General features: G+C 37.3%; 1 protein-coding gene across 1 annotated transcript; it reads left to right on the top strand.

Moving 5' to 3' along the window:
• The first annotated feature begins 1,144 nt into the window (after positions 1–1,144).
• LOC130553063 (complement C3-like) lies at positions 1,145–24,296 on the top strand. The gene is made up of 42 exons (XM_057331805.1): positions 1,145–1,224; positions 1,831–2,032; positions 2,170–2,338; positions 3,931–4,001; positions 4,083–4,171; positions 4,252–4,334; positions 4,410–4,497; positions 4,571–4,673; positions 4,897–5,017; positions 5,074–5,076; positions 5,609–5,721; positions 6,353–6,523; positions 6,806–7,006; positions 7,117–7,308; positions 7,976–8,125; positions 8,275–8,404; positions 8,510–8,581; positions 9,912–10,109; positions 10,342–10,441; positions 11,202–11,290; positions 11,372–11,508; positions 11,705–11,926; positions 12,994–13,054; positions 13,164–13,250; positions 13,917–14,120; positions 14,899–14,974; positions 15,416–15,542; positions 16,618–16,701; positions 17,061–17,217; positions 17,301–17,464; positions 17,764–17,919; positions 18,018–18,077; positions 19,081–19,168; positions 19,584–19,632; positions 19,787–19,877; positions 20,568–20,657; positions 20,979–21,084; positions 21,189–21,278; positions 21,479–21,556; positions 21,736–21,819; positions 23,725–23,854; positions 24,128–24,296. Exons 1-42 carry the CDS (start codon positions 1,145–1,147, stop codon positions 24,234–24,236), a joined length of 4,875 nt encoding a protein of 1,624 aa, XP_057187788.1. The 3' UTR covers positions 24,237–24,296.
• The last annotated feature ends 37 nt before the right edge of the window (positions 24,297–24,333 follow it).

Here is a 24,333-nt window from a genome sequence, read left to right as displayed (position 1 = left end):
TGTGACATTTCCAGTCAAAACCTGAAATATAATCTCTCAGAGAATCCATTTTGTGTAATCATCTGTTTAGATTTTCCTACACCCCTGTTGATAGCATCAGAATAATATCAGTCAATGCCTACGTTTTCTTAAAGAAACAAACAAACAAAAAAACTTTATGGATGTGACAAAAAAGACAACTGTGAATTAAAATGTAAAAACTAGAAGAAATAATACCCCACAAATGGAGAAGGGATGCCTCTTCATAGACAACAAAATAATTGATATTTTATTTTTCTTGTGCACATTTATGAGGAATGTGGACCTTTATGGATGTGACAATTCTTTAATTACTGTAAATAATTCCTTCTTTCATCTCAGAAATATTGCTAGACTACGTCCTATGTTATCTTTTTTGGTGGCTGAAAGGCTTATTAGCATTTTTGTTTTCTCACGTATCGACTATCGCAATGCATTATTGGTAGGGGCTTTTTGGGTTTTTGACTGTTCCACAGACACGCCTTTGAACTGTTGGTGACGGGGCTTTCTCTTCCTGTGCTCCGACACTCTGGAATGCTCTTCCCCTCCCACATTAGAGAGTATCGCCAGTATAAATCTCTTGTGTATATAAAAACATCAAGGCCATGTTACAAACAAATCAATGATGGACTTGAAAACTGTTTACTCAACCCAAAAGCCGGCTAAAGTAAAATATTTACAGGAATGCCAGAAATATGGCATGATTTTTCCCTTCTTGAATTTCAATGCAAGTTAAATATTAAATAAAGTCAAACAACAGCAGACACACACACACTTACCGAAATTATGTTTTGTTTTTTATCTTGACCTCTCAGACAGACACACCACGTAATTCACTTTACTCTGAGCTTTTAATACGGCGTCTGAAGGATATACAGTACATGTTTCTGTAGTTAACCACAAGAAAAATCACACCATCTCAATATAAGATTTTTGTTCAAATCTAGGCCGTAACTTCAATTTAGGCTTTCAGATGTAAAAAATCCATAATGTTTTCGGGGTCAGAGGTTTTGTTGATGGACTTCAGAAGTCATGTGATTTGCAGGAAATTCTGTGCGGTGGGTTAATATAAAAGAGCTGAGACGCCGTCTACTGTTAAACCGTCATGCAGAAACGGAGAGCAAAGATGCGTGCGGAAATCATTTTCTGGGTGACGGCTGCCTTTCTATCTTCACCTCTGATCTCATCATGTGAATCCAATCCTCTGTAAGTGTCTGTCAGATCTAACCTTTATTCATTTATCTGTCTGTCACAATATCCGATTTTCAGGTATCATGGGCATTATGTTTACGTCACGGTATTATCACGGTATCTGTTGCTGTTGTATTTGCAGATTTTCCATGTTAAAAAAAATTAACAAAACTAAATTTTACAAATTTTTTGTGTATTTTTGAAATACGGTTAAAAAACGCTAAATTGCAGAAAAAGAAAAATGCAATTTACAAGAAAAATGGTAAAACAATTTATTATACTGTATATCCTTATATCCTGTATTTTTACTGGTTATTTTACGGTGTATTTCTGCCGCTCCAGCTGATAAATGTCCGTTTTACAGTGTATGCTACTCTGTACAGCCCTGAATACCACCATTATATCTATTTTCTTTCTTTTTTTCCAAAAGTCTTGGGAAATTTTGAAGCTTTGGCTTCCAACATAAATGAGAGACTAGTCTGTTTATAAATATACACCTGATACTTCCATGAAAAAGTAATGCAGGTTTGGAATGGCAAAGGATGAGTAAATAGTGATTGAATATAAATTTTTTGGTGAACTGTCCCTTTAAAATAAACACCCGACTATTTGTCTCCCCAGTTACGTGATGATTGCGCCACAGATTCTGAAGGTGGGCGCAGCGACGAATGTGTTTGTTGAGATACAGGACAACAACCAAAAGAAAACAGAAACAGAAGTCACTATACGAATACGGAACTTCCCATCTAGAGACGAAGATCTCCACGAAACAAAAGTCACGCTAACAAATGAAAATAACTTTCAGTCTCTCGCTGAAGTACAGGTGAGCTGTGACGGTCAACCATACTGTATATTTGTTTTGCTTGCTTCTGAGGTTTTCACATTATTCTGCTTGTCATTTGTGCTTCTGTTTCGCCATTTAAAATGAAGAAGATAAACTTGTTTTTCTTCTCACCGCAGATACATGACAGGAAGAACATTTTTGACATCGAGTCTAGAGAAAAGCAATACGTGTATCTTGAGGCCAGGTTCCCTGACCGAACGCTGGAGAAAATCGTTTTGGTCACCTTCCAGTCCGGATACATATTTGTGCAGACGGACAAAACCATTTACACCCCAGACAGTATTGGTGAGAGAGATTTTGTGTTATTATTAAGTCACCTTTACGTCGGTTAGACCCTCAGTTTCTTTATTTGATCTACGGAACCAAAAGTTGGATTTTTGTTGCGTTATTATTTATTATATGATTTTTTTTACAATGGGAGTGAATTGGGACTGGTCAATTCCATGTAAATATGAACCTTACCATGAAAAATAACGTTTTTACAAAAGGTTTTTACCATACCGATAGCACAGATGTCAACATTTTGTGGTTTAAATACCCGTCTCTCTTAAAGTTTTTAAAGTCACTTTAATAAAAATAAAAAAAAATAATATTTCTCAATTTGTACAAAAAAAAAGGATTTCCATAGTCAGGTACAGTAAGTGCCGCTTTTAGAAATGACACATCCATAACGGTACATGTGCCTCATGAATGGACACATGGAAATTTAAATAAACTATTTTATGGTCTTTGAAGAGTCATCCCTACTCCATGTGTTGGGTATTATTGCTTCTGATTTGTACATTTTAATTGACAGAAATCCTACAAAGTTTGTCATCTCTCAAAAACGGTGTTCTTTTTCCTTTCTTGTCACATCCATATCATGCATAGACTGGTATTTTAAGGTTTAGACTCTGTTGACAGGGGTTTAGGTGGTCGTGGTGATAAACTAGGGATGTAACAACATCAAAATCTCACTGTACAGTAATACCTCGGTATAACGTCCACAGTACGATGTTTATTGCAATATTTTAAATGTCAAATGATGACTTGGAAACGTGCCATAAGCATCCTCTTATCTTTATCCTCTAATCATAACTGTTGCTTAGAGGTATGAGTTATAGTATGAGATGGGTCAAATGACCTAAAAATCCCTTTTATAAAATACAATAATTGCACCAGATGGACCTCGCCAAAGGCAACATCTATCATTTTTTTCTAGCATTCTCTATGTTAGGCCCGGAAGACCAATCGTTTCATACAGTCATGTGACCACGATAATACTGAGACGATTTTGCTATTGCGATAACACGATATCGATAATATTGTGACATCCCTATAATAAACACATTCTCTGATTCTTTTGCCATTAAAAAACTACTGTGGGTATTTACTAAAGACACGCAGTGAAAACTAGCGCTGAAATGGCGTGGACAGACCTTATTGCATGTGCATCGGTAGAAGTTTTCTTCTTCAGATGCCAACTTTATGGGAGGAAAGTAAATGAATCACACAACATGACACGTCATTGCACTTGTGTTTGCGGCTTTATTTATCGCCCAAAATAGCACGTCTTAAAATCTGCGCTCATTTGCGCCGCTGTTGGTAGATTGCGTTGGTCATTATGGGTATGAGATAGTGCGCCTGTGTTATTGAATGTGCGCCTTCAACCTGTCCACTACCATCGGCCCTTTTTTGAAATTGTCCTAATTGCCCGGTTTAGTAAATTTGGCTATTTATATCACATCCATTAAAAAAACCCACGGTTGAGTTGCGAAGATCAAAGAAAGCCGTTGGGGTTGGAATGCCAAGAGTGTATAATAAGAGTAAATAATAACAACACTGTTCCTTTAAGCTGCGCTTTCACCCTCAGTGGCATAACAGTGATGCACTTTCAGTCAAATACAGGATCTTTTCTCTGGACACCAGCATAAAGCCGGCCGACAATCCTGTGATTGTAGAAGTTGTGGTAAGTGTGTGTGTGTAACAGTGAAATAGTGATCAAGATGACAGCATCAAAGCCATGACCAAAATCCCTGCGTATTTTCAGACTCCAGATGGAATTGTGGTTAAGAATTTGGAGATCACTCCTGATAACGGCATGAAGACTGGAGAATACAAATTAGACAGTCCCATCAGGTTTGTGTTTGCAACAACGCCGTGTGTCAAATCTCAGTGTTTCTCCATCCATCCCTTAAAGAAATCCTTTTTGTTGAAAGAAACGGCATCTGGCAAATCGCAGTAAAGTTTAAGAACAACCCTCATCTGAATTACACGGCACAGTTTGAAGTCAATGAATACGGTGAGATATTTACACATTTGATACGGGATCTGTCGTGTTCACGCGTTAAATGAGCTTCTGAATTCTAATTCCCAGTGCTGCCCAGTTTTGAGGTCACGCTGAATCCAGAAAGTCCTTTTTTCTACATTGATGATGAACAGCTGACGGTTAAAGTCCAGGCGAGGTAGCACCCTTCACGTTGTGTAGCATTATCTGAATGATGTAAATGCTTCAAGATGTCACTTGTTATGTGGCAGGTTTTTGTTTGGGAAGTCAGTTGAAGGAAGCGTTCTTGCGGTGTTTGGCATTCAAGAAAACCAAAGGAAAATAAATCTCCCGGCATCCCTCCAGAGGTCACCCGTGAGTATAAACGACACTTTCACACGCACGTGCTCATGTAAAACACCTTGAAGACGTCCATTGTTTTCATAATGTTTTCTGTCCCCTCATCACTCACACAAACCTAATGTCATCATAAGATTTTTGGTACACCTAAAGTCCATGTTTTGTTGGGTTTATTTGCACAAGTCTCGCTGTGAGAGAAACTTCCGGCACCTGACAGTCTTCTCTGTGAATTCTGTAGATGGTTCGAGGTGAAGGGACAGTGCAGCTGAAAAGAAGTGACATTTATCACATCTACAAAAACATTGCGGACATCAACAACAAAATCTTATTCGTGTCTGTCAGTGTTAGATCTGAGTCTGGTAAGTCTTGTTAAGGCACTAGGTTGGATCGCATAAGGAATCTCATTTAGTAGCAGGAAGTCATCAGCATTCACAGACAGATACACAAAATGAATGAAGAGTGTCTGGAAGCCAAACTGATCTATAATAAAGAATTATTATCTATAATAAAGATTATCCATGACATCACAAAATATGCTTGACCTCGAGTGTGCCATTTTCAAAATGTAGATATTAAATTTAGTTCATTATTCTTAAACCTGCCGTTTTGGCCGGGGGACAGCAGACTTTTTTCAGTTTTTGAACTTTGAGTAAATACTGTGTAAGATAAAATGTTCAGTTATCCATATCCATGCCACTATTTGTCAACCTATGTATTTTTTAAAAGACAACACAAGTGTTGTCAACGGTGACAAGCGGTTTTTTAATACTTTTCATTGATTCAATATTGGCAAAAACTTGAAAGGTGTCCAAAAGTAGGATTTATGGGGGAAAAAACACACGCAACAAAGAGATACGAGGTTTCCGTCCGACAGTGACGATAAGTCTGTGTCTCAATGGTCATCATCGTTATCATATTGGCCTTGTATCATGTGTGTGTGTGTGTTACAGGTGAGACGGTGGAGGCCCAGAGGGGAGGGATCCATATAGCTACAACACCATATTCCGTTCAATTCATAAGGACCCCAAAGTATTTTAAACCAGGAATGCCCTTTGATTTCACTGTACGCAAACGTTGCAACAACATTTACAACGATTCAAAATACAGAAGCCAAAAAAATGAGTTCTCTTTTTCTCTTTTTAAAATGTGTGTGCCCTGATAATCTTCAGTTAAAATGGGAAAATGCACTTCCCCCTCTAGTGACTAGCCATCTTACATGATGTATGTTAGACGGCTTGGGTGGAGCATCCGTTAACTCCTCCCCTTCCAATGTCAGTCTGCTGCCAGTTTCTATCCAAAATGCAACGGCTGTTTTTATACATCCGATCTTCAGATTTTCAAACAGTTGTGTCTCGGCCAAATACTGTCATATCCTAACAAGCCATACATCAATGGAAATCTTATTTATTCCGCTTGCAGTTTATGTATAAATCCCAATGTCAAAAAATTGACCCCTACGGCAGGTTTACGACAGGCACAGGGAGAATAAAACAATACACTGTATTGTTTTATACAGTGTATTGACAATTCCTTAAACTATAGGAATTGCAGTGCTTTTCATAATACAGTACAAATGGTTTCAAAGCAGCTTTGCATAATAAATTGCGCAATAATTCAACAGCGTATATATGTTCAATATTAGCTTAGATTTCTTTTGAATTCTAGAATGTTCCTCATTGTTTCTCTGTGTTAAGGTGTATGTGACGAACCCTGATAAAACACCAGTAGAGGGTCTTAAATTGGAGCTTGTGGAACCCGCCGAGCGTAACCTGAATAAACAATATTCAGAGCAGTCCACAGACAGTAATGGACTGTTCAAGTTCAGCATCAATACAGGAAAACATTCCACCGGAATAAAAATCAAAGTGAGAAAGTCTTAACAGCCGTTTCGCTTAGAAGTGATACCATAACACACCATTCAAATGTTACAAAACCGTTTTAGTGGTTGTGTGTTCATACAATAGAATGTGTTGTTTGTTACAAACTTTCTTCAAAATTCTGTGATTGCTCTTTATTAGAAGCATTACTGGCAGAATAATCAATGCACGGTTTTGCCTCATAAATTAGCACAATAGCGTGTTACATTGTGTCGGTTTTAGGGTTTTGAGCGCGACCGTGATAAATAACATCCATGTGGAATTCTCCAGGTGCGGACGAATGATTCTAGAATAAGCCTGAACAGACAGGGAGTGAATGAGATGGAGGCTTATCCCTACAATTCTAAAGCCGGCTCCAAAAATTACCTGCACATTGATGTAACTAACAGAATGCTGGAAGTAGGAGAAACGGTCCAGTTCAACCTGCATCCCGGTGATCCTGGCGTTGGGAATCAAGAATTCACATACATGGTGCGTGTTCATTTGTTCAGTAACTCACAGTTTTTCAGTATGAAAACATTAAAACGTAAATTTGTTGGCGATAAAACTGATCCATCGCTTTCTTGTTTGTTTTGAATCAGATCCTCAGCAAAGGACACATTATGAGTGTCGGCAGATACACAAGGTCCGAAAATTCCCAGATAGTACAGAATATTAAAGTCACTAAAGACATGGTGCCGTCTTTCCGCTTCGTGGCGTATTATCACGTGGGCTCAGATGAGGTGGTGTCTGACTCCGTCTGGGTTGATGTGAAGGACAGGTGCATGGGAACGGTATGAAGACAGCGCACTGTACAGTTACATGTCCGTGTCTACACCAGACGCGACATCGCAGCACATTAGAAGAGGTATCCGTGTTTTTCAGCCGTGACGGAGATATGTGGTGAGCTACAATGGATTCGATATTAGAAACTAGAGATGCACCGATATATCGGCCGTGTGCAAATTTTCACACTCTCGTCCGATAGTTTAAAAACAGCCGATGATCAGGGCCGATATATCCTGTCAATCAAAAGAGGACAGGAAAATGCAATGAATTTGTGCTCTGTATATAGAAACCCAAAGATCACCCTTTTGATTTTCAATGTTAATATTCATTAGACGAATTAATAACATTCATTTAATATTTAGAATCTGTACCGTTATCGACAGATATCACTCTGAATAATCGGCTATCGACATTTAGTATTGGTGCATCTCTATTATAAACGTTTTATTATTATCATCATTTATTTTATTTATATAGTTGCACATCGCGTCTGGTGTACACACAGTGTCTGGACTTCACTACACGATTAACGATCAACTTTTTCTTTTTTATTATTCTCTCGCTATCTATTAAAACAGTAAATAATGCTGTTATTCAGTCACATTATAATAGTGGTAAATAAAACGTGTTAAACGTTAGAGTTCTCTTTTTTTCCCTGCCTCACAAAAAAAGCTTAAAGTAGAGAAAGACAATTCAGAACATTATCCATCTGGTCCCATTACCTTGACCATCACTGGGGATCCAGGAGCGAAGGTTGGACTGGTAGCTGTGGATAAAGGCATTTATGTGTTAAACAACAGGAACAGACTCACACAAGCCAAGGTAAAACAACTGAACTTCTTACAAGGGATTTCACGACACCTTTACACGACAACATTCACAATCAAAAGGTGTCTTAAGATAGCCTTTATCGTTGAATTTTTCGCATTTATTCTGTATTGATGGAGGGAATTCGCTCATATCTTCCTTAGGTCTGGGATTACGTGGAGAAAAATGACATTGGCTGCACAGCAGGAAGTGGGCAGGACAGCATGGGTGTGTTTTATGACGCAGGGCTGCTGTTTCAGTCTGATACTGCAAAGGGCACCGCAAACAGAAGAGGTGTTTCATACTGTTGAATGGCTTCTATAGTGCACACGTTGTCATGTTAACACCCTTTACAGTATTTATGTACCAGCATTTATTCATTTATTTTGTTTTTCAAAGAATTTTCTTGCCCATCTGCACCGAAGCGAAGGCGTCGGGATGTTGACATACAGACACTTAGAAACACACTTGGTAAGTAAGAAATGAACGTCTTTAAGCCATCAAAATAATTTCAAGTTTTTAATGTTACAGCAGTTCATCACTAGTCAAGATTTAAAATACGAAGTTGAAATTACTTTTACAGAAGATTCAATTATACATAGAATGACTTGAGTGAGTTAATGTCTTCTGAAGCGAAATTGTCAGAGAAATGTTGAAATTTGTCAGAGAAAACTAAGGAGCACTGCAAATGACATGAACACTGTAAAAAAATGTTTTTTTACAGGTTTTTGAAATACGGTCAAATTACAAAAAAGACTGCAAATTTACAAGAAAAACACGGAAAAGCCAGCTAATTTCACTAAATCTAGAAACTACTGAAACAAGAAAAACTTGAACTAGTGTTTATACTTTATATGTTATGTACACTGATTAAAAAATAGAGGAAGCATATGAGTATTTATACTAGTTTGTAAACGATTTAGTAAATTGTGCTCACAGATCAGTAAATTGAGGGAACAAATGTGTAAATCCGGCAGCCGTATCACTCTGTAGCCCAAGACTGGTTGCCCACTGGAGCTAAGCACGGTTGAGCCGGGTCAGTACCTGGATGGGAGACCTCCTGGGAAAAACTAGGTTGCTGCTGCAAGAGGTGTTAATGAGGCCAGCAGGGGGCGCTCACCCTGTGGTCCGTGTGACGGGGACACTATACTGTAAAAAAGCGCCGTCCTTCGGATGAGACGTTAAACTGAGGTCCTGACTCTCTGTGATCATTAAAAATCCCTGGATGTCCTTCGAATAAGAGTAGGGGTAACTCTGGCATCCTGGCCAAATTCGCCTCTATACATCATTATGGCCTCCTAATCATCCCCGTATGTACTAATTGGCTTCTTCATTCCTTCTCCTGTCCACCAATAAGCTGGTGTGTGGAGGCCATACACTGGCGCAATATGGCTGCCGTCGCATCATCCAGGTGGAGGCACATTGGTGGTGGTTGAGGAGTTCCATGTGAAGCGCTTTGAGTAACCAAAAAAATGCTATATAAATGTAAAGATTATAAAATTAATTAATTCAAGTGTGTGATTTATTTTTCCCCTTGTATGACATGTGCGGGGCTCCGTAGAAACCAATTACTATTTTGAGTTATGTATTCCTTCAAATGGCGGTGGTCTCATGACTAGTTGTTAAATGTGTTTGGAGTGCTTTGACATTGCGTAGTTTCTAGTGCAGATATTTCTTTGAGAGGCATTGGGCTAGCATTACAATACTGCCGTGTAGCACGCTCTCTTCTTTTTAGATCCAACTTTGTCTGGAACCAGCAGAGATTTTGTCTTTCTGTAAATGTTCACTTATTTGACTTCAGTGGGACAATTTAATGGGACTCTGAAGAAGTGCTGCATGGATGGGATGGTGAAGAATTTGCTGGACTACACGTGCAAGCATCGTTCCGAGTATATCGAGGACGGTGAAGAATGCAGGGCAGCTTTCCTGCGATGCTGCAGCGAGATGATCAGAATGGAAGAAAACGCCATCGAGGCAGAACTGATTCTTGCTAGAAGCGGTAAGAAACACACACCTCGGTTTTAGAGCCGCGTTGTGTTTTAGACTTGAAATAGTTCATTCAGCAAGCTACACGCCTCTCGGTGTGAATCGTAATCTCTTTTGATGAAAAAGTTTTCAACCATGTGTTGTTGTTATCAGTATAGAATAAAATATAAGGCAACATACTGCAACAGATGTTATTTTTTGCCACCATTGTTCTTGTCAGTGGATTTGTTTTGATTTTTGGACAGACGATGATGATGAGTCAGAAGAGCACTTTGAAGATTTCACTACACGCACACATTTCGATGAGAGCTGGCTTTGGGATACAAGAGTTTTTCCTAGCTGTTAAAGCTGGTCAGTATCATCGTCATTACAAACTACGAAATGCATAGTTCACAATGCTACGAACTAAAAACCCTTTTGCTACAATTAGAAGAGAGTTTTTTTCTAGTAATTGTTTCTGTTACGTTTGCATTTTAAAGCAATGATTCTCTTAAAAATGATTTACTCATGAGTTTCTTTCTTTTCTCGTTGGTCGGTGGCGATAGCCTCGTGGTTAGTGTGCTGACATATAGTGCCAATGCGTTCGCTGTGACGCCGATTCGATTTTTCTCTCGGAGGGTCCTTTGCCGATATCCACCCAATGGTTTCCTCTTAGCTCTCCACTGTAATATCACATTAAAGCCATAAAAGCCCTTAAAAATAAACATTGATGTATTTCCATTCCCATATTATTATGCATATTTTTGGGATATTGCATAGAAAAATGCTGATTGAAAACACCAAGATGTGCATAACTTTTTTAAATGAGCATAATAAACCTATGTGCTCAAGTGAGTCGAGTGAAAATGTTTTATCCGATAAGAAGATATGCACAAACCATTAAATCCTAAATGCGCATCCAAAACCTGTATATTTTCTTGCAGACATATTTTGCTTTTTCACAAGCAGCAAAATAATCTAAAGGAAATGCGAAAGCTTTGAAATATTTTACTCTCTTTCTCAATAAGTTTATTGCTGAAACTAGATGTACTCTGCTGTATGGAATAACTTGTTCGATTTAAATTTATTTGATCAAAATAACATTTTTCTTACGTTTTGTCTACAGTGAGACATCTTCTGTCAGCATAGAAACACACCTGAAAGACTCAATAACCACATGGGTGATCACTGCTATAAGCTTGTCTAAAGATAACGGTACATATCACAGATAACGACGTCCGTTGTGATAGCGTGAGACCGCATGAGTCATAAAACATCTTTGTTTTTTTCTCAAAGGCATTTGCGTTGCTACTCCTGAGGAGGCTGTCGTACGGAAAATCTTCTTCATTGACCTGAAACTTCCCTACTCGGCCGTCGTCAAAGAGCAAATCGAAATCAAAGCTGTTATTCACAACTCAATCAAATCTTCTAAGGTTTGTTTGTGTCCATCTCTTTGCGCACAGAAGCTTGTAACGTACAGTATGCTGATGATGCTCATATGATTTACTGGCTGAAAATCTCAAAGTCATTGCATGTGTTTTGATTGACTTCAACTGTTTAGTTATCCATTGTTTAATCTTATCGATTTGATGGTTTGAATTCTTCGCATATTGTTTTGATATGAAAAAGAAAGAGAAAGTGTACGTGGACCTGCTTCCAAGTGATCGTATATGCAGTGAGGCCACCAATAAGAGGAAACACCGTAAGACCATTGAGATTGAGTCTATGAAGTCTTATTCTGTGACCTTTCCAATCGTTCCTCTGGATATTGGACATTTTGACATCGAGGTGAGGGCCGTGCTTGTCTCCTGGGGCGCGGTGGACGCAGTTAAGAAGAAGCTTAAAGTGGTGGTGAGCCATTTGCATCCATGCATTTTGTGATGCACATTTTTGTGCAGACTAGATTGTGCGTGTGTGTGCGTGTTTGTGTGTGGGAAGGGTAAACAAAGGGTTTGTGTGTGTCCCCACAAAGATGGCAATATCCAAAACCCTTGTCCTTGTGGGGACATTTTTTTGTCCCCATGAGGAAACGAGCTTATAAATCATACAGAATTAACTTTTTTGAAAATCTATAAGAGCAGACAGTTGTGTGTGATTGTTTTGGTTAGGGGGTGGGTTAGGGGTAGGGAATATGATATACAGTTTGTACAGTATAAAAACCATTGCGTCTATGGAATGTCCCCATAAAACATGGAAATCCAACATGCGTGTGTGTGTGTTTTTTTGGGGGGGCACACATTGTAAAACTGTAAACTTTACTACTTTTTTACTACTTTACTACTTTACAGACTTTTTGTTTATTTTTCTACTCTATGCCGTTCATGTTTGAAACATAGAAATGCAGGTTTCTTTACGTAATTATGTTCACATACTGCAAATGACCTCAAATTGACAGCTAAACATAGAAATCTTGTTTGATATTTATGTACTTGATCAGTAACTAATTCTTGTTTATTTTTAGCCAAAATAGGTACGAATTACAGCTTTAACATATTTAATGTTATATAATATTTAGGGCTGTCAAAAGATTAATCGCGATTAATCGCATCCAGAATAAAAGTTTGTGTTTACATAATATATATCTGTGTACTGTGCATAATAATTTTGTATTTATTAACACATACACATCCATGCATACATTTAAGAAAAATAAAAAAATTAATAAACATTTATATATCATTTCAAATATTGGAAAATATAAATAAATACATGTAAATATTTCCTAAATATGTATTCATGTGTATGTGTTTGTATTTATAAATACAAAATTAATATGCACAGTACATAGACATATATTATGTAAACACAAACTTTTATTCTGGATGCGATTAATCGCGATTAATCTTTTGACAGCCCTAAAATATTACAACAAAGTCTTGACACTTTTTTCTATCATTTTTTTCTGGTCTCCGACAAAGACAAACGGTGTGTTGACCCCAGCAAATGAATTCACTCGTGATCTGGATCCGGTCCAGCACAGTAAGATGCTCGGACAACTTTTTTCTGCTTGTTTTGCTCTGCTGCAAACACATGTATCTCTTCACCAAACTCTGTGTCACTGGTAATGTTTTGTCTTGCTCATTAACAGGTGGAAATCAAATATTACGGATTCAGAGCCCTAAACTGAAGGATCAAATGCCAAACACAGATGCTAAGACACACATCCGTTTAAGAGGTACATCACATCACATCTTAATCTGCCGTTTTCCGATTGGTCGTTATAGCGACATCATGCTAATTGCACTAATACCAAAAACAGCATCCTACACTGTAAAAAAAAATCCGGAAAATGTTCTGCAAAACTGGAAAACAGAAATATGCTGTAAAAAAATCTGTAAAATTATAGGATTTAAGGATATGTATTAAACTGTTTTCCACATTTTTCTTGTAAATGTGTTGTCTTGTTCTATAATTTTATAGTTTTTGACCGTATTTCAAAAATAAACTTCTTGTTAAAAAGCTGAAATTTTCTGTCAGCTGGGGCGCTGCTGGGGTGCCAGAGATAAACTGTAAAATAACAGGTTTTCCCTGTGATATTTGCCCTGTTTTCTTGTAAATTTGCGGTCTTTTTCTTAAATTTTACCTTTTTTTGACCGTATTTCAAAAAATACTTCAAAATCTGTAAAAAAAAAAAAACAGTAAAATCCAGTTTTTTACATTTTGTGTGGAAATTCTGTAAAATAACAGGTTTTTTACAGTGTACTTGGCTAACAGGGTTAAATAGTTGAGCGTAGGTTTGATTCAGATGCGGATAAACTGACCTTCAAAGCTTTATGTTTGATGAAAGTAAAGCAGCTTTCAAATAAATACCTGTATGAAGTCAGTGTTGTCACTTGTGCAGGCAGTCCGTTAGATCAGCTGACCGAACAGGCCGTCAGCGGGGAGGATCTGGGCCGCTTCATTCAGAAACCATATGGATGTGCCGAGCAGAACATGTTGAGATTGGCATTGCCTGTCATCGCCACACATTACTTGGACAAAACCAACCGGTGGAACGATGTGGGGGTGGACAAACGCACGGATGCTCTTCAACACATATCTACAGGTTCATGCTTTACTCAATTTCACTTCCTATTTATTATTACGTTTGCTTTCTATTGACGGTGGAAAAAATCAAGATTGTTTTCAAACTCAAATTAATACTTTGAAAAGTTTTTTATCAAGTAAAATATTGGCCTAAAATGATTGGAAAAACACAAAACAAAAAGTGATATTTTGCCTCAGAATTGATCTGAAATAAGTTAAAGGCACTAAAATAATATTAACGAATAAAAACAATTTAATATAGAAACATAAATAATAAAATGATAAAATCATCTAACATAATTGCTAAAATGGAACTAAAATTAACAAGAAAGCTAAAAAGTTAAATATGTAATCTAAATTAAAATATGAATAAAAACTAAAAACAAATCTATAATAACTCTGATATGAATATTGGTGACACTTTACAATAAGATTGTATTTGTTAACATTAGTTAACATGAACTAACAATCAACAATATAGTTATTCAGCATTGCTGAACAATTTGCCTAAATAAACATGAAGTAATATAAATAAATGCTGTAAAAGTATTTTTCATTGTTAGTTCATGTTAACTAATGCAGAAACCTTAACAAATACAACCATATCGGAAAATGTTGGCAAAATATTTTTGCGAGGCATTTTTTTAAAATGCATTGTACATATCGTGGAAAAGTAGGCATAATAATCCAAATCAATCAACTAAGTTGATGGTTTTTGCTGTTTTACAAGCCTTGTACAATTACTAATTTGCCTAATTTACATCAATTATTAAATAAAGTTCTTGTTTTGGTTGAAGGTGTTATGACGGAACTCAAATATCGCAACAGTGATAATTCCTTTGGGGTTTTTTCTGGATCACCTGGCAGTTTGTGGTGAGTTTTTTTGTTTTTTTTAAAGAGAGCATAAATCCTATTCAACTGTATGTCATAGAAAAGACAATTTAGCAACTAATGGATCATCTTTCAGTGGTGTAAAAACTATGATCACTTGAGTTTGTTTAGGCAAATTGTTTTGGGAACCTTACAAAGTATAAATCTAGCTTTACTTGTCTTTCAGAAAAATGGATGGCTTAACGTTACATTGCCCAATTATTAATTTTGTTAAAATTTGTACAAATTGCTTCTTAACTGTTTATGTAATGACCAAAGTAAACAATCCGCACAATCACAAAAGAAATAAATAAACACTGCCTAATTTTAAATGGAGTACAACAAAGGTTTTGTTCAGTTTAGAAAAGGTTCAAGTTTACTTTTATACGTATTTCTTCTACATGTCAATCTGACAGTGTTGGTTCTTATTTGTTTTCTGTTCAGGTTAACCGCATATGTTGTCAAAATGTTTTCAATTGCGACAAATCTGGTTCCAGTTGACCCGCAGGTGATATGTGGTGCCATTAAATGGTTAACGTCAAAACAGCTCTGGAATGGAGCTTTCCAACAGGTAGTAGACATCTAGATCATTAAATGCATAATATGATCAGGTTCCTACAGACCTGTTTCAGAATTGTCCATTGCCACAATACCTCCACACAACACAGCTTGTTTGCAATCACATGGTTATGATGATGCACGGGGTTCCAATGGAGGGCAGGAAGTGATTTTCTCCAAATGCCTGTTTTGCGTCATTTATGGTGGTTCGAATCGATCAAACCATGAAACCACAAGCTGTTTTTATTGTGTTGCTAAAGTTGTATTGACTGAAAACTTGAGATAAAAGTGGCTTGTAAACCGGAGGATCCGTGTTGGGTAATGGGGACTTGACACTTAACGTGGTTTAACGTACCTAAACAAAGACCATGGGAAACCCACATTTCTGTCAGACCTTGCTTTCAAAAGAACAAACTCAAAAGAACCAAATCTCCAACGTACCGAAACAACGACCACAGAAAACCATAGCGCAGAACAAGCATGAGGGACTATTCTTATACTTGGCATATGTGCTTGTTCTTTAAACCATCGTAATAGACACTATCTACTAAGGTTTAATAGAAATTTCCATAGTGGTTTATTCGTTACGTTAAGCCGTTTCCTTATAATGGACTTCTATGGGGGGAAAACGCTTAACATGAGATTTTTTATTTGATCCATTTAATAAGGATTCATTCTTTGAACAGCAGCTAGTGTTTACGGCTTAGGTAAGGCTTGCCAGAAATGTGGGTAATTCCTGGTCATTGTGTAGGTACGTTAAACCAGGTTAAGTTTTAGAACTTATCCGACTCGGTCGGATTCAGGTTTACAAACCACTTTTTCCTGCGTTTTTCAGTCAATACTTACATTTTCCCCCTTCATGAACAACACCTTTTGCTACACAATTAAACTGCCTTGTGGTTTCATGGTTAAATCGATTTGAACAAACATGGGCATCTTTGAGTTTGTGGTAGTGAATTCCTATGGTGAAAATCACTGCCTGCCCTCCATCGGCTCTGTGCATGTTATTTTTCATGGGATGATTATTAGTAGTACTGACTGTAAAAATAAGTTTGTATTCAAGTTAAATGCGTTGCTTTGTTTCGCAGAATATGAGAAACGTGCTCTACGATACAGCTTATGTTCTTATGGCTCTCCAGGAGGGGAGGGTGATTTGCTCTAAAGATGTACCTGTACGTATAAAAAACAATTCTCTGCGCATATAACCTTACAATAAGTCATTCGTTACACAGTTTGCATAGACCACAGATTGATGGCCGCAGATAAACAACTTCAATTTTGCAGCTGACTCATTGAAACCTCCATATTTCCTGATTTTATTTGTTGTTGCCATAAATCATTATTATTAGTCACCCTTTATGTTTGTCACTGGGTTTTGTAAATATATAACCAATAAAAAGAAGCACTAAAAAGAGCTTGTCGACAAAACAGCATTTAAGTACAGTGTTTTTCCATTTCCTGAAAAGCAGCGAATTTGGACAGATTTCAGAAGGACGATGACCATTAAAAAAAGCGTTTCTGTGTTTTTCAGAATCTTGAATATTACGAAAAGAGATCAATTGCATATATTGAACGTCACATTTCATCAGAAAAGGATCCTTTGGCTGTTGCCATATCCTTATACACGCTGACCAATGCTGGCAAACACAACAAAGACATTTTTCAGAAGTATTTCACCGTGTCTTCAGGTGAGGGAATGAATACCTAAAGACAGTCCGCTGACACTTGAAGCTTGATATGAAGTAGTGTGCGTTTATGTGCGCTGTCATAGATGGAAGTTACTGGGACATTACGAACAATCTTCTGTCCAAGCTGGAGGCTACTGGATATGCTCTTCTCACGCTGGTGAAGATAAAAGACTTTGGCGCCGCGGAACCTGTCGTGAGATGGCTGCAAAAACACCAGAGACACATGGGAGACTACGGATCGTCGCAGGTGAAATACGTCAGCTTTCCGCCAAGTATCATGCCTGGTCTATTTGATAATAAATCCATCAATCATTTTGTGAAGACTCTTTTGTTTGTTTATAATTGCAAGGATGATTGAATGCTAAGAATGCTAAGCTATTAACATGAGCAAGATTGATAGTTTAGTTGGTAACTCAACGTCACAATATGCACGCTATATTCTACAATCATTTCAGTGTACATGAATAAAAGGCATACCATATTGTGGAGATGGTTTCTCAAGGGTTCACATTATTTTAATCTGCTTCTGTTCTTTCCTGAGCTCAGACAACAGCCGTGGTCTACCAAGCTTTGGCGAAATACTTTGAGGAGGTGAAACCAGCGGATTATTCAGATCTAGTAGTTACAGTCTCATCTACAACAAGGCGATCTACTATACTGCGATTTACCAAAGGCACTGAGGGTTTACGCCACTCGGACAAGGTGAGAAAGTGACGGACATGAGAAGAGTGCAGAGACACTGAACATTTCCGTCCTGTCCACCGAACATGTATATATATAAATCTTGATGTTGTGTACAGTTTGACGCCGATACCGACTTGACAGTGAGCGCGACTGGGACGGGAAAAGGATCCATCTCTGTAAGTTTGTGGTTATCTTCTCCTCACAGGCACTTTTCAACAAGCATGTTGATTAATGGCAGACATACTTTTGCAATGTTAAACAACAAGAATAATCTTCTTGGTGGTACCTTTTCAGTTTCCGGTATGCATTGCATTGGAGAATGGAGAGTAAATGTAAATAAAATGAAGTGTTATAGGGAATATCGTGGTGATGAAGAGTGGAGGGTGTGGTTCAAAATAAGAAGCCCTGGAACTGTTGTCATTCAGTACAGTTATCTGTGATTTGTTTAAAAAGAAGCAACAGACATAATTTCTCAAAATCTGTTAATACATTTAGGTTACTTTGACATGCCTGCATGTTGTGGTTCATATACATTTTTATTTCATTATTTAAAGTGAACTTTATTTAATGTTTGGGATTTAATTGTTTTATTTACTATATAGTTCACTCCAAAATGAAAATTCTGTCATAATTTACACACCACACACCTAATTGACTTTCTTTCTTCTGCAAAACACAAGAGAAAATATTTTGAAGAATGTTGGTGACCAAAAGCCATTGGTCCCCATTGACTTTTATTGTATGTGGACACAAAACCAATGCAAGTCAATGGGACGAACGGTTTTCTTTTGCCAACATTTTTCAAAATATCTTCTTTCGTGTTCTGCAGAAGAAAGTCAGTCATATAGGTTTTAAATGTAAGGAGAGCTAGTAAACAATGACAGAAGTTTCTTTTTGGGGTGAATTATCCCTTTAAAAGCAGGTGTACATTTCAAACTACAGGTACAGTAGTGTGAATTGATTACTGATGTTAAAGAATGTTTTTCATAAAAAGATGTGATGTAGCCGCAAGTCAAGTACACTACATTTGATCGTTTTAAATAGTCATTTATTTGTTACAAACCTAAAATGTTTTGAAAGTACAGTACAAGTATTTTCATCTCATTCTGTATATTTTGTTTGCTGATACGATTACCTGTTGTTATAAATTTGTTGTTTTTGCTTTCATTTCTCTCACAGGTTTTGACGCTTTACTATGCAAAACCTGGGACGAACAACACAAACTGCAACTTTGAGTTCAACGTGGACTTTCAAAAAGAACAAACACGTATTTTAATCTTAATACCACACTCATTCCCTTGAGTTCCCTTGAGTTAAAAGGCACAGTTCATAGAAAAATACAAATCCTGTCATCATTTATTTACCCTCATGTGGTTGTAAACCTGTATGCAATTCTTTCTTCAGTTGAACACAAAAGAAGATAGTTTGAGAAATGTCATTCATTTGTATTCATACAATTGAAGTCAACGGAGCTCATCGTTGTTTTGTCATCAACATTCTTCAAAATATCTTCTTTCGTGTTCTGAAGAAGAACGAAAGTCATACAAGTTCGCAATGATGCCAGAATTTTCATTTTTGGGTGAACTATCCCTTCAGCGGTAACTAGCATCAAACTTTCATTAAATTACGTCAACGTTAATGTTATTTCTGTCAATATTGACCATTTTACTTATTCCCTGCAGGCTCCTCTGAAGGCCGTACTGAAAGCTACAGGATCACCATTGAAATCAGGTCACACATGTCATTACTTTTCTCCGCATCATCATAAACACTAGCGTGGAAACAGAAGTGCAGTACAGAGGACTGATTTCACGTCACTCTGGATTATTTGATTCTGATTGGTCCGTTGCAGTAGCTATCGGATATGTAATATTTGATCTGACAGGTTCCTGTTGACTGATCGCAATGCTGGCATGACCATTTTGGACATCGGCTTGATGACGGGCTTTGAACCAGATTTCGTTTCGATGTATAAGGTAGCTTAAAAACACAGAAGTTAGCATTTACCTTTGGGGTTGTTTTAAGATACGATATCGGTTGAATCGGTCCCTACTGTCCCATAAAGTCAGTTATTATTCAAGTTTAGAGTGAATGAGTTTGTTGTGTATCACCTCATGTTTTTGACTCAAATTGTGTTAAGTAGCAGATTCCTACAATACCACAAGTCATTGAATGTTTGTTACAGTAGTAAACACAGGTTGCATTATTGGTGACTATTAGCATACATATTAATATTAACAAGATGCGCCACTGCCGTTACAATGAATGAATGCAACGCTCCATAAGGCCGCTCTAGCGAAGGAAGTCCCGCCTTCCAGTAAAACGAGCCAATCGTCAATCAATAAAGACTGACGATTATCTGGGGCGTGGCTCTCGTGAGGCACTTGCCAGTCTGTGAACACCGAAAAAGGGGATTTTTTTACCAATTTAAGCTTAGCAAACCAAAGTTATGATACAGTTCATGTCATGTTTAATTATTGATCGGAAATATGCTGTTTAATTCTGATTTTGGCCAGCGATTTTAGAAATATCTGCCTTCCCCCATTCAAGTAGATAGGACCACCCAGAGGCGTTGCAAACATGGCCGCCGAGTGGCACGACTTCCATAAACTGACTTTGCTATTAGTTTTTGATTTTTTTGTAACAATTTCTTTTTTCATTCTCAGCTAGTGAACGGGGTTGACAGATACATTCAGAAATATGAATTTAACAAAGAGCTCTCTGAACAAGGATCTCTCATCATCTACCTGAATACGGTAAACTGTCAATTGTCATAGTTTAATATAAAAAACATTTCTTTGTGCCAGATAAACAAACAAACAAGAGCATTTGTGTAACATGTCGATATTGAAGGCGTTAACATTTGAAAAATAAATATTGTTCTACTTAATCTCACATTCTAACTTTAAAAGTTAATATTAAATGTCTATATGATTATATAAAGTTTATTTGTTTTTCTACAACATAATGATCATCTGATTTTAATGTTTCACCCTTGTCATGCCTGTTCGGATCCAAAACTAAACCTATTTGAAACTATATTTGAATTATGACACGTGTCTGTTGTTTTTTGTCAGGTCCCAAATGAGAGAAAGGAGAAAATTGCCTTTACAATAAACAAAATGATTAACGTGGATTCACCTCAGCCAGCAAGTGTCAGTGTTTATGAATATTATTCCACCGGTGAGAAACGACACAATCTCTCTCTCTCTCTCTCTCTCTCTCTGAACACTTTTGTTCAACAATGACAGTCTGACGGTCTTCGTTGTGCGTCTCTGTTTGTTTAGAAAAGCCATGTGTGGAGTTTTATGACACACGGAGAGAAAAGGGTTTGCTGGACACCCTGTGTCACAGTGAGGTGTGCTTGTGTGCCGAGGGTGAGTTATGTTTAATATTATCGTGATCTTCTGCTGAAATGTACAAAACACTAAAGGTTTGATTTCATTAAAGCAGATATTCATAAATCTAATCATGTTTTGCACAAACGTTTAAAAGCGCATGCCGCCATTCAAGCACAAAGCCGTGTGTTGTGATTAACGCTACATTGAATTGAAGACGTCCATCCGTTCTCTTCCAGAAAACTGTGCCAAAGTTATTAACCAAGAAACTGCAGATAAACGCCATAAGGTTGCCTGTGATGGTCGCACAAATTACGGTCAGTGTCCAATGCGGTCAGGTAGTGTTTAGTATTTTTGCACTTTTTAGTGAAGCAGAATAACATGAGCTCACTGTGTTTGAAAAACACAATCTATTACTGTATTGTCACGATGAATGTACAGATTAGAGACGTGTTGTTTTGTTGTTGTTGTCATAATTACTGTTTCAATTTCTCAGTCTATGTAGCAGTCCTGGACAGTGTTAACACAGCCAACAAGACGGACGTCTACAAATTTCATATTACAAACGTTATTAAGGAGGGTAAGTTTTGGCACTTTTTGCGCCGTAGACTCTCAGGCTCCGTTCACAGTGTCAGTTTTTAGGAGCGACAACTATATTTACTTTCAGGTGTGAGTCTCGAAATGTCCTGTTCACACAGCAGCTCACCGTCGCAGCTTGTATACTGTCTGTATGAACGAGGAACCGAACTCACGCCTGTATTCTATCTGCACGCGTCGCCTGTTACCATAGTGACACGACGTAAATATTGCAGTTGACTTTGCAGTGTAAAGTAGATGCATGTAACACTCACCATCGTGCGAAGAAGACTTTACCAGGGGATTTGCATGTTTAAAGTTTATTTCAATCTGCAAAATAATTGAAAATAACTTTAGTGATGGCAATTGCATGATTTACCAAGCCAACCACTCGCGGGAAGTCCCATTCAGTACATGCGAGATCTTACAAGATTCAAGTTTATGACTGGCGAGGCGCTACCGCCTACTGGTGAACAATTAAACTGGTTTTATAATTTCGTAATGCAATACTCCATATATCTCACTTATTGTGCGTAATATAAATATCAAACGCAATATTCATATGCGTGCAGTATGTTTACTTAAGAGGGCTGACATTACACATTGGCGTCTATGAACGCTTACATTAAATAGCAGCGCTATAATGCGCTTTTATAAGTGTTGGGTAAGTTACTCTCAAAAAGTAATTAATTACTAGTTACTAATTACATATTCAATAGTGTATTTAGATTACTGTACAAATTACTCTCTCCAAAAAGTATTTAGTTACTTATTACTAATTACTTTCTATATATCAACCTTGATTAGTTAAGTGATTCAAGGATAGGCATGAAAGGGATCTTTTAATTCATTCAAATAAATAATATTAAACTTCATAAAGTACTCTTATTAACTGACCAAAGTATTACAAATGTGAGAATTATACATTAAAACACAGATTTTAAAGTTAGACTGAATTTTGTTGTCAATTCCACTATTACACACACATATATTACACAAAGTATTTAGTTTAATTACATCAAAAGTAACTGTAATTAAATTACAGACAAAATAAGAGTAATCCCTTACTTTACTTTTTCAAGGGGAAAGTAATTAAATTACAGTAACTAATTACTTAGTAACTAGTTACACACAACACTGGCTATTATATAAGAAGACCGACTGTGCATAACATTACGAGGTAATTCTGCAGCGCGGTCATTTTGATGCTCTGTACATTAACACAGTGACAGAGAATGACGGTGACGTCACAGACAACTAGTTGTCCAGTACGGTTTTCATTCAGACAGCAGGGCTTCTCAGTAAATACGTTTGTGAGTCCTGAAAATGTACATATATACATGTTATAGAATGCAGTTGTCACACCCGTAAACAACCGAACTGCGTGAACACATCAGTTTAAAGGCCTCAGATACCGGTGTGACAATCGTATTTTGGTGCTGTGTGAACGTGGCCTACAGTGTCAAGAATCTCCTAAAATGAAGATTTTCTCGATCTCATGACGTTCAAAGCCTCTGTACATTTCTTTGAATGTGAAAGTCAAAGCAGGGTTTGTCCTTACAATGGCAAAGGATTGTGCCCGAAGCTTCGTGCCATTTATTCCAAGTGTCCAGATGGCATACCAATGGCTTTAGTGAAAAACTTTGGTGAAGTTTTTAAAACTTCTCTTTTCGTTGTGATGAACAAAGAAAACAACATGAGTTGATAATGACTGAATTTTCATTTTTGGGTACAGTATTTGTGTGCACGTGTGCGTCAGGTTTTGCTCTGTTTGTGGAGACCAAATGCCTGCAGAAAAATAATTAAAAATAATTTCTTGTTTTCTGATACCACAACATAGCGTCACAGTATAAAAGTCAGTGAAATAACGCCACCAGATGAAACGCGTACATTTTCTGTGTGTTATCAGGGTCAGAGGTGGATGTACAGGGCAAACGGAGGGATTTTTCCGCCCATGTTCGGTGTCGATCTAAAATGAAGCTTAAAACAGGGAGCAGGTACCTGATCATGGGCCCAGTGCACACGTCACTGGAGCAGAGGTGAGAGAACTGAACATGTTCTGTATTTATAGCGGATTATTTCATCATTAAGTAATATTTGATAAGCACCTTGCTAAGCAATATATTCTAATCAGTTTCAAGTAAAAATCAGATTTACAGAAATAAAAATGTGTTCGTACGAAACTACAGTGAAATATCTTTTATGTTATGCTGTTAAGTGTTAGTCTATTATTTAACACTAGATTGAAGTTTGCTTGTATCTTGAAATCCAAAAGTTTGAAAGAGTCACTCTGTTTGGTTTCTCTTCTGCAGTTACTGGTACAGTCTTACAGCTCGGACATGGCTGGAAAATTGGCCGACTGGTGACGAGAGCCAGGTACAAGAGACGGCACTGACTGATAAGATGGCACATTGTGGATAACTGATTACCCTTTGAAAGGGAACGTCAATGTTAAAAAACAGACCAAATAAACCCATTGCCAGTCAATTTACCTTGAGTTTTTTTGTACTGTCAAAAA

Source organism: Triplophysa rosa, linkage group LG4 (assembly GCF_024868665.1).
Source record: "Triplophysa rosa linkage group LG4, Trosa_1v2, whole genome shotgun sequence".
In the NCBI taxonomy this organism is placed as follows: Eukaryota; Metazoa; Chordata; class Actinopteri; order Cypriniformes; family Nemacheilidae; genus Triplophysa; species Triplophysa rosa.
Note: the sequence above shows the minus strand (reverse complement) of the source record. Positions and strands in the feature narration are given on the sequence as shown.